This window comes from Aptenodytes patagonicus, chromosome Z, assembly GCF_965638725.1.
Source record: "Aptenodytes patagonicus chromosome Z, bAptPat1.pri.cur, whole genome shotgun sequence".
NCBI lineage: Eukaryota > Metazoa > Chordata > Aves > Sphenisciformes > Spheniscidae > Aptenodytes > Aptenodytes patagonicus.
The window spans coordinates 23,427,591-23,445,226 of NC_134982.1; the positions used below are offsets into that span (position 1 = coordinate 23,427,591).

At 37.7% G+C, this 17,636-nt stretch overlaps 1 protein-coding gene across 4 annotated transcripts in view; it reads left to right on the forward strand.

Moving 5' to 3' along the window:
* Nucleotides 1-17,636, forward strand: part of KIF2A (kinesin family member 2A) — a 56,475-nt gene that overhangs the window by 18,742 nt on the left and 20,097 nt on the right. For 2 of the 4 annotated variants that reach the window (XM_076362236.1, XM_076362239.1), the window contains exons 2-9: nt 2,462-2,556; nt 3,871-3,990; nt 4,413-4,467; nt 6,508-6,630; nt 7,195-7,295; nt 9,877-9,972; nt 10,763-10,817; nt 14,119-14,281. In XM_076362236.1, coding sequence (XP_076218351.1) covers nt 2,462-2,556; nt 3,871-3,990; nt 4,413-4,467; nt 6,508-6,630; nt 7,195-7,295; nt 9,877-9,972; nt 10,763-10,817; nt 14,119-14,281 — 808 coding nt within the window. The remainder of the gene's footprint in view (nt 1-2,461; nt 2,557-3,870; nt 3,991-4,412; nt 4,468-6,507; nt 6,631-7,194; nt 7,296-9,876; nt 9,973-10,762; nt 10,818-14,118; nt 14,282-17,636) is intronic. The other 2 variants (XM_076362237.1, XM_076362240.1) reach the window with 1 other exon arrangement.

Genomic DNA, 17,636 nt, shown 5'->3' on the forward strand with positions numbered 1-17,636 from the left:
TAAAAGCTGGTAACATGCTAAAGATTATTATAATATTGTACAGAATATGTTTCCCTAAACTTGTATTTTTCATATATCAGTTTTCTCTTGATTCCGGATTGACGGCTGGGCCAAGCCTTAAAACAGTAGCAAAAGATTATACCAATGTAAGCTTGAGGAGTTGTCCAGTTCCCGCAGCGATGAAAAGTTTGTGTGTCCTTGCGGTCCCAGCATGCTGTTTGTAGGAGTGGCAGGAGTGGCACTGCTACAGGAAGACAGTGGCTTCTGTTGCTACTTTACCAACAGACCAGGTAGCTAATTGAAACAGAGTGTTCTTGCATAAAATTAAGTCCCTAGAGGTCGTTAAATGCAGCAAAAGAATAATGGAGAGGTTTATTGAGGACCTTGCATAAAGAAAACTTGCACAAAAATGCTTGTCCAAGGAAATGGGGTGAGGGAGCATGCTCGGTGCGTCTGCTTCAGCCCCACCACCAGCAGAACTCGGGCAGGGTCCCGAGGGCAGGATGCGTGCCTGCACAACGTCCTTTGGGTGAGGGGAAAGGGGGGAGTGCCCGTGCATGGAGGGGAGAGCATGGCAGTGATCCCTGCCCGCACATCTCCTGCCGGCAGCGCCTTGGTGGGGAATCCAGACCAGACCATCCCTGCGTGCAGCCAGGGCGCCTGGGAGAACGGTGCTCAGGAAGCACAAATGGAAGGGTTTGTTCAGACAAAACACGGGTCAGGGAAATAAAAACTAGCAAATGCTAGAGGAAAGGAACCAAGTGAAGCAAAGGGGGAGGCTTGCTTTTTTGGGTAAAAAAAACTGCTTAACCTTTAGTGGTGGAGTGAATCTTATGCTTTGGGCAAGGACAAGTGCAGAGGTTAGAAATGTGTATCTAATGTACCTTGCTGGTGAGGCAAGCACCGCAAATGTGAAAGCAGTGCTGCCCAGGGCTGCCGGCTGCTCTGTGAGTCCCCTGAGAGCTACGCCTTGCCTGAGTTTCAGTTAGTCTCTTCCCCTGCACCATATAGTAGAGTACACAGATTTGCTGTTACCTTCCATGACACTTCCCTGTAGCCTCTCTTTTTGCTTAATTTTAACTAGGTGTGAATGTTTAGGCAGCCTTTGCAATAAAAGAAATATTAACAGTATACATTTGTTACTTGCACTGTTAGGTGAGATAATTTGGGATATCAGTCAGGTTTTTCTTCCTTTCTGTCCCTCAGCAGGCCCTAAGAGGCTTAGACTGACTGTATAAAAACATTAACTCTGGAAAACTGTCAAATTATGACTGAAGTGGCTAAAACAGAAGTTTGAAACAATCGGTGGAGGAAGAAACTGGAGTGGATTTGGGCGGTTGGGAGCTTTAGGAAAGGAGAAGAGAAGGTGCAAGCTGGAGGAGACCCAGACCAGAGCAGGTGTGTAAGGACCGTGCTATCTTTCGCCCCTAAGCGGGTGCCCGGCAGCAGCAGCGTATGCACAGACTGCTCCAGGATAGTCGCTCGTGCTTTGGGAGCTGCACGTGGCCCTTGGGCACCTGGGGGGTGGCTCGGGGCGGGTGAAGTGAGGGATTGCTTGTTCGTGCTATGGCTTGTTAAAAGCGGGTGTTAGAGGAGCAGTTGCATTGGACTCATGTTCTCTAGAAACCCCAATTCTTGGTACTCTTAGGGCAAAGCACAAATGTGAAGTCAATGTGTCACCTGGGTCTTGATCCTTTTTTGTCAGTGTATGGCTGCTCTGTTCTTCCAGTTGCTCCTTGCTAACATGTGTAGGATATAGGACATAAAAAAATTGCAGTACGCTACATATTTAAGAAGAAATATCCTTATTCCTACTGGAAGTTTACTGGTTTTATTGTACTTTATGGGGGCCTGCTGGCTTTGGGTCTTTCACTGGAGAAGTCAAAGCAACGGCACCTTAACTCCAGCTCAGCAGTCTGTGTTAACAGGTTTTTTTTAAATGATGATTTGTATTATTGTTGCAGGCAATCTAATTTTAGTTGAATTACCAACTGATTGGATGCCCATAAGAAATGGACGTCAGAATACAATTTCAGGGGGCTTCACTCCTGTGTTGGGACATGTAATGTTGTATCAGCCTAGAAGGGGGACAAACAAGCCTTCGTGGAGTGCAACTCAGGAGACTTTACCGCCCGTGGGAGACTCGTGGTATTGGGAGTTTTCTTCTCTCAGGAAAGAGAGTCTCAGTGGTGTGGCTTTCACATGGTGTTTTGTTTACTTACCACTGTTTTCTGTTCATTGAGTTTTTCGCTTGTATGCTGACTGTCTCGTTAGAGCCTCTGCTGGTGGATCAGGTCTGAGCCACTTCACAATGTGTGGCCAGGAATCATCTTCTATTTATCACCTTTTTTTTAACCCTCTTCTTCCTGCCTCTCACTGCGTGTCTCAGTGCAGGGATGAAAATAACTTCTGGAAAATTTTTCCACCAGTTAATAAATGATCATTTGTGCTTGCTTTCTAGGCCGAATTCACCAAGCTATGGTAACATCCCTAAATGAAGATAATGAAAGCGTAACAGTTGAATGGATTGAAAATGGAGATACTAAAGGCAAAGAGGTAAACTCAATTATTTTAGAACTTTTCTCTTTTAAAGATGTGTAATCTGCATGAATATTACTTTGGAATTCGCACTGGAAACAAAGAGAAAATATAAATCTTAATTTACTTCATGATTCTTTGGTTACCGAATGTTTTGCATGGGAGCTGTTGGGCAGATGCTGGTTTCTGTTGTATTAAATCTGACTTCCTGAGCTCTGTGTCATGGCTTTTAAATAGTTCTTTTCATCTGTTGATTTTGAACCAGATTACAAAGGCTGACCTTGTTATCTTCTTTTTACAAGTAGAAAAATCAAATTTTTGAGGGGGAGAATGACTTACAGTTCAGTCAGGAACCTAGTGGGAGAACTAGATTAGAAATCTTTTTGTATTTGTATCATCGAGGAATTGAACTGCTAGTTTGTTTGCTTATTTATTTATTTTTGGCAATAATTTTCCAGCCTTGCTTTCCTTGAGAAACTGTGTCTTTGTGTGTAACGTTTCTCTATCCCCTCTTCTTTTAAGTTTTGGACCATGTTAGCCAGTTTCAGCTGAGATTTGGAGAAGCATCTCAGAAATAATTACACTTCACCGGTTTTGTGAAAACACAGGAAAAAGAAAAAAATAATTGTGAGAATGTCCTGGTGATCTCATCAGCTGAGCTCATCCGTCTGAACACACAGAATCCATACAGTAGTGAGGTCTTTGAAAGGTCCAGCCAGGGGAAATGGCAGTCTATAGAGACCAAAGCTGTTTAAGATTTTTAGGAAACCAAGTTTCAATAGATCTGAAGCCAGCTATTTTTAGGATCCTGCCCCTTGCACCCTTACATTTTATGGCATTTTGAACGAGGAACACTTACAAGAAAAAAAACAGCATGGTAAATTTAACATGGTTTCAACTGCATTTTTATTTTTTGGGTGGTTGTAATTAATCTGTTTCTTTTGCACTGTCTGAGAAATTTCAAATAACTGAGATCTCTTTCTTTTTATGTTACAAAATGTCTTTCATATTCTGCAGTAATTGTCAAATTACCACAGTAATACTGGGTACTTCTGTTTTTATTTAATCACTTTACAAGATTATCAATATCTATTGGTCATTTTTAGTTCATCCCTTTTCTGAAGGGTGTGTTTTCACCTAATGAGAAGACCAAAGCTTACGATGTTTTTAGTGAACATAAAGTAAGATAGTTCAGGTTATAGAATTAACAAATTGTGGGCTAAAAAACACTAAATATATTTACTGTTTATTCTCAAACATAACAGGAGAAATGGAGAGAACAATGAATATTGTCCTAAGACTCATAAATGCGTTTTATATTCTTTTACACAGATTGACTTGGAGAGCATATTTTCACTTAATCCAGATCTTGCTCCTGATGAAGATATTGAACCTAGTCCAGAGACACCACCACCACCTACTCCATCAGCCAAAATAAACAAAATTGTGAAGGTTGGTAATACCTGTGCAGCATGTTCATGTTAAACTTGCAGTACTCCCATACATGTTGTTATGCTTGAATTTTAAACTTCAACTTTTGTGTCTGAGGAGCTACTTGATAACTGTGTTCCTTTCTTTTTTCCTATGGTGAATAGGGGTTTCTAAAAATTTTCTAAGAACAGGTTTGGCAGAGAGGGATTTGGGGACTAATATCTATAACTAAATATATCTCAGGGAAAAATACAGAAAAGGTTTTGGACGTTGTTTTGAAACACTATGTATAGTTCAAGCAGTCTTCACCCTAGGCTCTTCGGAGAGGGGTTTGGCAGCAATCACCTCTCTGTATTGTTGATGTCGTGTTATTTTCATTCACTGGAAAGAAGCAGAGGTGGGGCTGCAAGGTGGTTGCATAACAGAGATTTCTTTCTTTATAGAGTCGACGAACTGTGGCACCTATTAAGAATGACACACCTGCCAGAGATAACAGAGGTAAACGTTATCTCTTTCCATTTCAAGGAAGTAAAAAATATGGGAACATTTTAACCTCCTGCTCATCTAACATTCTTTAATAGTTCTGCATTTCTAATTCGGTATGTATGCATGTGGCATGTAAAAGACGTGGTACATCATTCCTCAAATTATTCCTATGTATATTCAGGAATTCATACTGTACGAACAGTATTTATATGCAAGTTTAAGCAATACAGCATTAGGAAAGTTAAGCTGAATGAACTGAAGGTGCAAAAATTTGAAGTTAATTAATTGTGCTACATTAAATCATGTGTGGACTTTTCCAAGCTAAAGCATCCTCAATTTGCTCCAGCTTAATTGAGTGTTTCAATATACACTAAGTAGTGCACTTAAAATTCTTATGCTTTCAATTTTTTAGCTTGGTTTTGTAACAGTCTGCGTGTAAACATTTGTTCAAAGAGTATTTAAGCCCTACGAGTTATTTCTCACTCTACAGTTAATAGCGAAAAATCTACAAAAAATGCTGAAATACCACAGGGGGATAGGTGAAAATTACGTATTGGATGAATACAGATGTAATGCATCTATAACATGAGAAAGAATAGTTACTGCTTATTGTTTTCATTTTCTCTCGTGCGTTAAACTTAACTAACTTGTACTGATGATGATGATGATTCTTCTTCCAAACATTAATCTGCTGTCATTAATTCAGACGAGATTCCAGTCCATCTGTTTAAACTTGAAAAGCAAGTGGGCTTGCATATCTTTGTAAGTGTTCAGACTCTTCTCGTGGACAATTGGGACCACTTTCTCCCTTCTGCCATTTGCCTCTGGGGGTGTTAAACAAATTGGAAATCTCATGAGGAGGGGATAATTTTTTCCGAACTAATTTGGTTTAAATTTGAGACATTTTATTGATGGGCTCTCCTCACATATAGATGTTGTCATTTGTAGTAAATGGTCTGTTTGGTATGGAATAACCCTGTAACTTGTATTTTGATAGGTCCTATGCATCTTACTATTCACAGTTGGCCTAAGTATTTGTTTTTTGTTGGCCTTGTGATTAAGCTTTTCTCAGCACACTGTCTTGTTTAGTGTAGCCAATTTATGCTATAAACTAGATCTCTTACCGTATTTTGAATGATCTGGGCATTTGTGTTGTCTATCCCATTCGATATCTGCTTCCGTAGTTGTCTCCATGTTGCACAGAGAGCTGGCCTTCGTCTGGAATGTCATCTCTAGGCTGCTAATCAAAGCTGATACCTTCACTTTCATACTCTTCTGGCAGATTCCGTTAGGAACGTGTGCAGGAAAGGGGCCCGCTGAAGCAGAGCTGCTTGAAGCAACTCTTTCAAAAACAGTTTAAAACATTCAGCTCTACCAAAGAGGCTTGCATGCTCACCACTCCCACTGCATTCACTGGAAACAGACATCACTGCATCTTCAGAAATTGGCATCCTTAGCACATACAGAAATAATGCATAGGTTTAGATGTATTGATTGTATCTGTATCACTTTCAGTAAAGTGTCAAAAAGGTTTGTTTCTTACATTCACAGACTGAGCTGCACTTTGCTGCCTTTCATTTGTATCCCTCTGCTCCTCCAGAGATCATAGGCTCAATGGGGTGGGACCATTTTGTAATATCTAGAGAATGTGAAACAGCGGGGCTTCTTTTCTTACTTGGTTTTTGGGTATAATCACAATATAAATAAAATTTCAGCATTTTAAGCTTCAGGACAGCATATCTCCAAGTACACACTTCATTCTATGCACATAACAAGTTGTACTGATTCTGTAGTAGACTATTTAAAAATATGCACATGCAGCATCAGTACTTAATAATTATGTTGTGTTGGTGTATAACACTAGGAAGAAAAGGCTGCATACCAAATGTCTTTATTAATAGACTTTCTACATGTACGGCTCCCCCTCACCCCCAATCGGTCGTTGTGTCTGGAAAGGGGCCTTGTTTTATCTCGTCATAACAAAGCATTTGAGAATCGGGTAGAAATGTTACTATTCCATGTCCAGATGAGCTTTGTGCTTTTCCTTTGCAGTGGTTGGTTCTGCACGTGCGCGACCTACTCAGCTTCCTGAGCAGTCTTCCTCCTCTCAACAGAATGGTAGTGTTTCAGATATATCTCCAGTTCAAGCTGCAAAAAAGGAATTTGGACCCCCTTGTATGTAAACCGTGTATAAAGGATTCGTTCGTTCTGGGCGTTACATGTACATTCTCTTGGATTATGTTGTTGTCCATAAATGACAAATGGTCTACATGCGCAGTTGTCTGTAGGCTTCCTCGAGAAGCTTTGTCAGAGAGCTGTGGCTGAACAAATGTTCACTTCTGTCATAGTTGTGCTAGTATTTGGAATTTGTTTTTCCTTTATCTTTTTTTAACCATGGCAGTGTTTTTTTTTTTTAATTTGCCTGGGCTTTCTTTTAATTCAAACCAAGAGATCACATGTATCTGTCCAAATATTTTTTGAGGGTCATTGTCCTTATATTTTTGATCATGTAATTATTGTCCCATTCCCATGATTTTTTTCTAATTCATTCATTTTATAAATTTTAAAAATTAAATTGCCGTAATTATTCTGTACTAATACTGATTTGCTTGAAAAGATAGTTGATGTAAATAAATGCATTCTAATTATTGATAAATTAATATAATTGAAATGTTACAGTGTAAATACTAAATTAATGCAACACTGAAAATATTTTAAAATTATATCATTTTCTTTAAGCACGTAGAAAATCTAATTGTGTAAAAGAGGTTGAAAAATTGCAAGAGAAACGTGAAAAAAGAAGGTTACAGCAGCAGGAACTTAGAGAAAAAAGAGCTCAGGTTAGTATTTTTAGCTAGGATGGAAAACGTATGTCAGCAAGAGAAGTAGTTTGCAAAATCATTGTGCTTTTTTCCGTCTTTAATAATTTTTATGAACTGTAATAATCCTGAAGTTAAATGTTTTCGTCCTGTGTACAAGTTTGATAAATATTTTGGTGCTTGGTTGCATTGCTCTGATAACTATTACTTTAGACAGTTTTCCCCCTCTTTTTCTTCCTACAGAAATAAGTGCTTATAATTGCTTATCTTGCTGTGTGTTCTTTTAAGATCAAGTACTGATAATAGCTATTTTTTAGGGAAAACATATTGTTGAAAATAATCAAACCTTTGGCTTTTAGATAGGGCTGTTATTCTACAGGAGGTATTACAACATTGTGATAAATTGTTTTTTATGATCCTTGATGCTTTGTGGGAGATGTATTTGAGGCTGAAGTTTGAACAGTGACTTTTTTTTCTTTAAACCTGTCTATGCATTTATAATTTAGCTTTGCATCATGCAAGCCATTTGGCAGCAAGTTGTTAGAAACTTGTGTGAAAGAAATGAAGTTGCTAATCCTGTGAGAAAAATCTTTTAATATTAAGTGACTTTCTGTCACAGTGGTGTAAAAGCTTTTGCAAAACTAGTACAGTAATCTTGTTGGCAGCCCTGTGCGTATGTGTTAGTCTCTCTAAAGAGATACTACCAATCCGCTACTGACATGAGAAGTACCACCACCAAGTAAATAATTCAGGCAATTTACTTCATGGTTTAATGATGTTCCTAAGTTGACCTAAAATAACCTGTGTTGAATTAATGTTCTCTAATTTCCATCCATTTACACAAATGCAAAACATTACTATGTCTTTATGTGTAAGAAACAAATATTTTTTGCTTTATATATTGAAATTCTTTGATGTGGTACTACACTTAAAATTTTCTTTTTATTGCTTTTGTGAAGACTCCGTTTGCATCTGAGTCTTAAACTTCTGTATCATAGAATCATAGAATGGTTTGGGTTGGAACAGACCTTTACAGGTCACCTAGTCCACCGCCCCTGCAATGAGCAGGGACATCTTCAACTAGATCAGGTTGCTCAGAGCCCCTGTCCAACCTGACCTTGAGTGTTTCCAGGGATGGGGCATCCACCACCTCTCTGGGCAACCTGTTCTAGTGTTTCATCACCCTCAGCGTAAAAAATTTCTTCCTCCTTTCTTTCTTCTGCATGAGGAAGTTCTGTTTGTCTTGGTGACTTGTATGTATCTGTGCTTTGTGTTGCTTTGTGTATTCTGTTGTTGTTGTTGTGAAATGCAGCAATGATTAGCCAAGCACTGTCTTCTAGTGGGCAAGACCTTTAAACAGGGTTTGAAGAATATTAGGCAAACACTTCTTCCGTAATAAGCAATACCCCATTCTGAATGTTAGAAGGAAACATTTCAGCAGGAAAACATTTTGTATGGACTTACTGTCAGCAGTTTTTAGTTCACTGTAGTCAGGTTGAACAACATCAAGGTACAGTCAAATTCTGACTACCAGGGCACAGTTTTATCTGAGGTGAGGATCGGCTGTGTCACATGTGCAGAGACATGAGCGGGCTCCATTTCAGCTTGTTAACCCCAATGCAGTGCTTTGTAAGAGTGCCTACACTGTTTCCGCAACCAGCTGTGATCTAGAAGGAGTTTTATATCATTTGTGGGGAGCCATGCAAAGGTTAATAAGGTCTGAGCACCAGAGCTGGCTATGCATGGCATCATCAGCATGTCCTGAAATGGTGTAAAAACTGACAGTCGTGGGGAGAATTGACGGGAAGGACATTTGAGCAATTTAGCAGAGAACCAACTTGGCTCACAGTAGGCTCAGGCTTACCGAGGCTTGGAGGGACTTTGTGCATGGTCTCTTACGTGTCCATTCACTCTGGTACTGATGCTCCATGTTTAGGGAGGGGAGGGCTTCTGAGCCTGGATTTAGCCTACTGTGTATCCTTGGGATTGCTTCTGCTTTTTGGGGGCGTCTAGGAGTGTTAGAAGAGTTTCCAGTGCATCCAAGTAGCTGTAGGGGTTAACATAGGGGCAGTGGTAGGATCAGCCTCCTTTAACCAACTCGGATCCAGCAGGGCTGTGTTTAGAGCAGCTGGGGTGCCTGCACTGTCCTCTGCGGGGTGTTTTGTACCTCTGTAATGCAGTGTATCCATTCGTCTGTTGGACCGCCTTATCTCAGATTAAGAAGTGTTGATTATACGTGCTGTCTGGTGTTATGCGGCTGTTCGGAGATCTTTCTTATTGTGAAGATTCTGGCAAAGGCGGGAGCCATTTCTGTTTCTTGAGTAGACTGTTAATGAGTCCTCAACTAAAAAGTATTCTCTATTACATGCTGATCAAAACCATGAAATAGAAGGCATGTAATTGCTTTGCTTTATTATCAGTAAATTAGCTACATCAGAATGGAAAAAGGCATTAAACTTGCGTTTGAGACATTTCTGGTGTTTTGGAGAAAAAATAAGATTTCAGTTAATGTGTATTTTTCTTATAAATAAATACAGAGATACTGAAATTAGTCCATTTCAGGAAAAAAGTATATTAGAAATTCTGTTGCTTACTTCCCTAGGATGTTGATGCTACAAACCCAAATTATGAAATTATGTGTATGATAAGAGATTTCAGGGGAAGTTTAGATTATAGACCACTGACAACTGCAGATCCTGTAAGTACCCCAGCAACATGGAAGCTTTTTATTCTTCTGTATTTTTGCTATGTGTTTTCAATTTTTTCGATGTTACTTCCATCTGTAAACAAGAAAAATAAGTAGTTTAATATATATTAGTATTCTTTATAACATGGATTTATTTTTTCAGTAATTTGATACTGAAATTAGTAGTTGTCGAAAGTCCTAGGTTACTAAATTATTGTTAATTATGTTATGTCATTTAAATACCTTTTGACTGTAAAATAATACCAATATGTACTAAGTAGTCACTCAGCCTCTGTATTGTAAATTTTCCTGGGATGCTAGGGGATGTGCACACAAAACCGTTAAGCTTCTCTGAAAAACCCTATTGGGAATAAAGATTAATATTTGATCTTTGAAGGTGATGAGGGCCTTTGATTTGCAGAGAAGTCAGAGGAGCAGAATCCTTAAATGATGGAGGTTATCAGATCTCTGTGGAAATCAGAGATTGTGATAATTTCTGTCAACAGTGTTATCTACTCTGTTAGAGCTGGATTTACTTGCAGTGTTCCAAGATGTACCTGGTACTGTACAGGATTAGATCACTGTTTGCAGGGAGTTTTGTTAATGTGTGGTTCTCCCGTTTGGGTTCTTGGCTATTGTGTAGACATGAGGGGCTTTTACATGTTCAGATGACTCACTGTCTTGGAAATTTCTCTTTGTTTAAATGATTGGTTAATTAATTCAAGAATAGAAGTAAAATGAAGTAAAACATTGTATAACTGGAATTGGGGTATAGTTCACTGAAAGATTGTTTCCTTTGCAGATTGATGAGCACAGGATATGTGTTTGTGTACGAAAACGACCGCTCAATAAAAAAGGTATGACCATTTAAGATTTTGCTGATTTTTTTTTCTCTGAAAAGCTGCTTCTATTAGGAATATTATTTGTATTAAAGAGATCTAGAAATAATGATCAAAGATGGAACTCTGTTATATACTAGACAATATGATGTGACAGACCCAGAAAATTCATAGACTCGTCATAACCTGGATAAAGATGAGGAGAAAAGTAGTTTAACTGTCACCATTTCATGGATTGGGAGCTGAGAAGTGCAGAGAGACTGCAAACTTTTTTTCCAGGGTTATCTAGGATGTATTTAGTTGATCTGGGAATTAATTCTACTGTAATTTCTTCAGTATTCTTACATTGTGTTAGGATCACCATTCTTTTAAACTATCCTTTAAGTGATCTCCTGAGCAGAGAGCTACCCAATGAAAGCTTTCCTAGACATTTTTTGTACATGTACTTTTATACTTTCAAGTGGTCTTGAATCAGACATCAAGGCAGCAATTCAGGTGCTTAAACACTTGTATCTTATGACATGCCTGGTGACCAAGCATGTCCAAGACGTCCTTGCGGGGCTAGTGGATTACAGAGAAACTGGAGACTTGTATCCCCTGGAGCTGCTGCTCAGGACTGGGCAAGATACCCCAGGGCATACGAAATGCCACTAAAAAACTATTAGGTACTGGAATGACTCCCTAGTGACTTTTTTTATATATGATTAGTATTACAACTTTTTTTCTTACTGCCTGCTCACCAGACTGGAGTCTGTATTGCAAAAAAAAAGTTCAGGTTTTCAACTCCAGTTCAATCCCAATCTTCCTACGAAGTTCTTTACATTCAGTGGGAAATTAAGAACGCAAATGCTTCTGGATTGCAGCCTCTCTTGAATCCAGTGCTTAAGTAAGCTGACTTCCATTTTGAAAGATGTTTCTTTCCTTCTCTTTCTGTTATATTTTGTTTAGCTAAAGGACTCAAAGAACATCGCTCTGACTCTGAAACAACATGGGATGCATTTATTATTTTTGTACTGTCAGAACTACACATTGAGGATTATCTGGAGCGTATCCAGAGGAAAATGGGAGAACTGTATGGGAAAGGGAAAACATATGTTGATACCAGTATATAGTTAGTTTTTGTCTTATTTTCTCCCTCCACATTGCTGCTTCCCCTACTTAATTTTTTTCTTCATTTTTACTTCTACTGTTTTCTTATTCCCTGTATTTTTTCTTTTGTTGATCTGAAAGGAATGCGTAATCTCAAAAATTCGTTAATTGAAACTATTTTGCACAATCCATTTAATAAGGGCATTCAACATACAAGTCTGGTAGCAGTTGAATTTCTGTTTCAGCATTGGAGGTTATCGTTAATAAAATATGACTTAGAAATCTGATACATTTGGGGGAAACGTCACCTTCTACCTGCGCTGGAGGTGAACAAAGTGAAATTACAGTAAATGAGAGCAAGTTCTCAGGGGGCATGAGTTGGGATTCAGAAGTAGGATTTGATTTTGTGAAAGTTACATATCTTAGGTTTTAGTGGTTTGGAGCTATTAAAAAAATAGTTGAGGTGCTTGTAGAAAAATGAGTGTCTAAGTAACAATGAAGTTGGTACTAAAGTTACTTTGCATTTTTAAGAATAAGATATAATAAAAAGGTATTAATGAAATAATCTATGGGATGACCCATAGAGATAATCTTGTACCCACATGATACAATCTTCTGAAAACACGCACTTCATAAGAAACAGTATTTCTCATGCCACTTTTTAAAATTGAAGAGTATAAAAGAATGAAAGATACTAGTGTGTAACCCCCGAAGAGAAAAAATAAAAATAGTTTGTTTTGTCAGTCTCACAAACACAGAAGTATCACCAAAATCTTTGGGTGTTCTCAGCACCAATCGTTCTGTGGATTGACTTTGCAGGAAGTAGGTGTTCAGATTGACATTTTAAGATTTTATTTCAGTCACATAGATTTACAATTGAGAAATGTATGGTGGGTTTCAGAGACACTATTCCAAATTTTCATCAGCAAGGAATACAGGTCGTCATAACAAATAGCTGGGAGCAGGCAAATGTCTGATTACAAACAATCATTTAAGAAAAATCAGCTTTTGACTGCTTAAACTAAAAAGCTTTTGCTGCAAAGAATTGACCTTCATATATGTCTTTTCACTACTGTTCCTTATTTCTTCTCTGTGATTACTGCAGAATAATTGCATTTTATTTTATTGCAGTGCAGTTGAAAAATTGGTTATATAGTGACTTGAATGCATATTTCTGTTGGTGTGTAATGTCATGCAGTGGTAACCATTGTACTGTTCGATCAGTATGTTAACTGATTAAAAGATTTCTGTTTGATTGTATAAAGCCGCATCAAATTCTTGAACTGCATGCCTTAAGAAATTTTACATAGAAATGCAAGTAGGACACATGAGGATCCTGACTGTACACACAAAGGATCTTTATTTTTGTCCATATCATGGATCACTGGCTTCTCTGTTTTGCTGACTCATATCTCATACAACAATTAGCAATAAATTGTAGTGCTGTGTAGTAATTATAACCTGGGAACTCACTACTGAAATTGCATCTAGATGGCTTTTGTTCACTCCCAGTGATAGGAAGGATCATTAGCATTTTCAGCTTTTTCTGTTTACAAGATAATTTTTAGAAAAGATTTTACTTAAGAGAAATTCTATATTAAAGATGTATACTTTAGGTTCTGGGAGGAATACACAAATGAAAATGTCTGTGTAGAATGAAAGCAAAATTTTTCTTTTTGAAAGCTGTGAACATATGACTATAACGTTAAGGATTTAGGGAAAATAAAAAGACAAAATTTTAAAATAAAGCAGATTATCATAAGGATATTAATTTCTTTGTGTTTTTGACAGCCCAAGCAGTATAGGACTTCAGTGTCCAGTTTCTCCAGTAGAGAAGTTATGTATAAAAACTCAAAGAATATGGCAGTAATCTGTAAAACAGTATAGAAGCCCTGAGGAAAAAGAACTCAAATCCATGGAAAGTGTTATTGTAGAATACATAACAAGCTACGATGATAGTGCTATGATTAATGATGTTAGTTTTTCTAATCAACTTTGTACAACCTCTCTTTTAATTTCTAGCAATTGGTAGGGTAGGATGACTAGACTTCCAAAACAAAATCTCTTACTTAGCAGATTACTATGTAGGTATCAGAAGCCCAAATCCATTGCAGTGTTGTTACTTGGAGGAGCTGTGTTATCTGAGATGTTACAAGAGTGTAAACAATGAAAAAATGTAAAAAATGATGTGTTTCTAGTTAAATATATATATATTTCACTTATTTTATAGAAACTTTAATGAAAGACCTTGATGTAATAACAATTCCTAGTAAAGATGTTGTGATGGTACATGAACCAAAACAAAAGGTGGATTTAACAAGGTACCTAGAAAACCAAACTTTTCGATTTGATTATGCCTTTGATGACACGGCTCCTAATGAAATGGTTTACAGGTATGTGTATATGCTTTTTTTTTGGTGAATCTTTTTTCTCATGTATCTCGCATGTCAATAACTGTGGGCTTACCTTGGTCATGGACTTTACTCCTATTCTCTGTATTACTAGATATGTATATTGCTACCTCCATTCTTTTGCCTGTTTACTTTTGTTTTAACTCTTTATCTGGAATTCTTCACCTGCAATATGATGTCCACCTCCGTTGACCTCAGTCCTGCTCTCAGTCCTCCTCCAAGCCCTGCTGGTTTCCAGGTGCTAGTGTGTATTGCCCGCCTGCTCAGCTACTGAATTTTTGAACAACTTCATGAGCTCTCCATTTGCCTCAGGGTTATTGTCTTATTAATTAGTGCGTGCAGCACCTGAGGAACCTGAGTCATGGCTTTTGGTCTTCAGGAAACTTGGAAGAAAAGGACAGCCCCAGCCCCAAAGAGCTTGCAGTTTGAATGTAAGATATTTAACAGATGGAAACAAATCAGGAGAGGGTGGGGAAAGAGTACAAAGAAAGCAAAAGAGGTTATATTGCTGTATTGCTGAGATACCTGAGCTGGCTTGGCTTCTGGAAGCAACATGGAGGTGCGTGGAGCTGAGTTATCGTGCTCAAAATGCTGAATCTTTCTGATATAAAAACCAACAGCAACAAATACACACATTCCCTTTCAGCCCCAAGGTATTTGGATCTCCATTTTCTTGTTTATTCTTCTGTTTCACTTCCACAGCTGGCCCAGAATAATGCACACCATGCTTTTAAAAACATGTTTAGAAGTAGCTGGTTACCTTGTAAAAGTCACTAAATGGGTAGATACAGTAGCAGGCAAGGTTAGACACCACAACAAGTCGTAATCTTGGTACGCAGTCTAAATCCTGTGAAGCTTTTTGCAAGGGATATTGTTATTAGAAAGGAATTTGATGAAGGTAATTTTCTTTATGCTTGGAAATGCTTCCCGTAGCCTTAAGGAGTAGTGACAGAGAAATATTTTAATTCTCATTTTTAATCCAACAGCTAGGAAGTGAAAGTTAGCATCGTATCCTGATAGATGTTGGACACTAACATCCTGTCAGCGGATAACAGAAAATTCATAGCAAAAGAATTATTACAAGGCCTTGAAAATTAAAACTTCTGTCTTATGCTTGATAGGAGGAGAAGGGTGGCGGAAGGAAAATCTGTATAGTCTGTTAGTTTACACTAACAAAAGACTTGTAAACAGCCAAGCTGTGGCTTTGGAGATTTCTATCTCTAATGGTTGTCTACTGGTAGCATCTTTCCTTTCTCAATACTGAGGAGCTGCGGGAGAGCGATGTAGCTGGTGATGCGTGCCTCTTGCAATAGTTCTTCTCCGGCTTAACAACCAGTTCTTTTAATCTCCCTCCTTCCTGTTACTTATCTTTGCGAGCGTAGTGTTTAAATGTGAGGGGTGTTTTGGCATAAAATGTTGTTATATTTTTGTATTCAGTTTCCTCCGGGCAATTTTTATTAGTTACGTAATTAGTGGTAATATGGGAAGATATTGAAAGATGGTTGTATTCATACTGAAATATACACATACTTCTAGTCTGTGTAGCAGTACAGGCTTTTTCCTTCTCCCTCATATGGCACAATAATTATTATTACTTGAAAGGCAGTCTGCTTCAAGGTCTCCTGTAATAACAGAAGTAAGAGCAAGATAGGTGTCATCATCTGCTGTCACCAGAACTTTGGGGTCACAGTGGGGAGAAAAATAGTGTGGCAACTTACTCCAGTTTTCTCCAGTATGCTAAAATTACTCACTGTATTTCTATACTGAAAAATGTTCTTCAGTTTGAAGGAAAAAAAGTAGTACTCTTTTGTTAAAATTATGATTTTGCTTACGCTATATTTTAAGTATTTTTGAATTCATGAGCCGCAACACTGAGTTGCAAGTTTTCATTAATATCAAAATACACTCACTAGTTTGAATGGATATGCCTTTTGAATTTTAAAGGAGAACCAGAGTTTACATTTCTGGAATATCAAGATTGCAAATAAAGGTTCTAGTAAAAGTAAAGTTGGACTGTTTTGACATGGTACCATTTGGAGTTGTATAATGCTTTATATGAAAACTTTTCTAGATAAGTTTGTATTTTGCCTTACTTTAAAATAGGCATAACTAAGTCCCTTTTTTATAAATCAGCAAAATAAATAATTTCAAACTCAGTTAAACAGAGGTAATGGAGTGTGCTTCTTAGGTGGACAGGCTTTGTGAAATTTTGTATTTTATATATAAAAAGAACAAACACCAAAATATGGGAATATCCTCTTGAGGACAAAGGAAGTATATGTTTAGAGGAAGCAAAAAAGAAAGACTAAGGCTCATGAGGAGCCATCTGGTATATTTTTGATGAAAATTCAAGATTCAGTTAAACTTAGATTTTTGCATAACCCCTGTCTGCTCAATGGCTCGGTCTTACCCATATTATTTTTGTAAGCAATCTTGTGTTTGTTCCAAAGTGGAATGAAAGGAAGTTGTAATACCTTAGTGTTTCTGTAAACAATTGTTCCTGTTTCTGTCACTTAAAGGTACTTTATGTGTAAACACCTGGAAGAAGTTTAGAAAGAGAGACTTTTGCATAGATACTGTTACCTCCATTGGTAACCCTCCATTAGGTTACCCTTTCCTTTTGGAGTTTTTCATGAAATAATGGTGATAAGCAGCCGAAGTAGGAGCGATAACTCTATGTTTTTTAAGGTAAAATTAATTCTCTAAAATAGAAAAATGATATGTTGGATAATATTTTTTGACACATCAAATAATACTTCAGGGATAACTAGATTTTTCCATTCTGAAGAGCTTGGATATATATGTTTTCCTGAGCCTTTTCTCAGTGTATGTATGTTCTCAAAATGTTAAGACGTGCAATGTTTTGGCCACCTGTCTTCTAAATTTAATCTTGGAAGCTGATTTGTGGAGGAAAAAAACAAAACCAAAACTATAGCAGAATTTTAGTATTGTCAAAACCTAAGTATTTATCTGCTCCACTGTCCTACTTCCATGTCTTCTAACGCTGTCTTCTTTAGGGAGCTCCAAACTCCACATAGTAAGCTGTGCTGTGTTGCATCATTAAAACAAGAAAATTATTTTTCTTAGGGTTTAAAGAAGGAAAATGTAGTTGTAACATAAATGGGAGAGACCTTGTAGCTTTTATATGATTGTTTGGGATATTTTAATGCTTTAGAACTGGTAGTCTCTTTAGTTCAGGAATTAATGTGGAGATGTCCTTTGGCCTCTCAAAGTACAGGACCAGCTTTGTCACTTTGGGCCTTAAAATTTATAGTATCCTTGTGGTAGTAGCATCTTCAAGTAATTCAGTTTCTTAAGTACTGTTGTTTTTTGCATT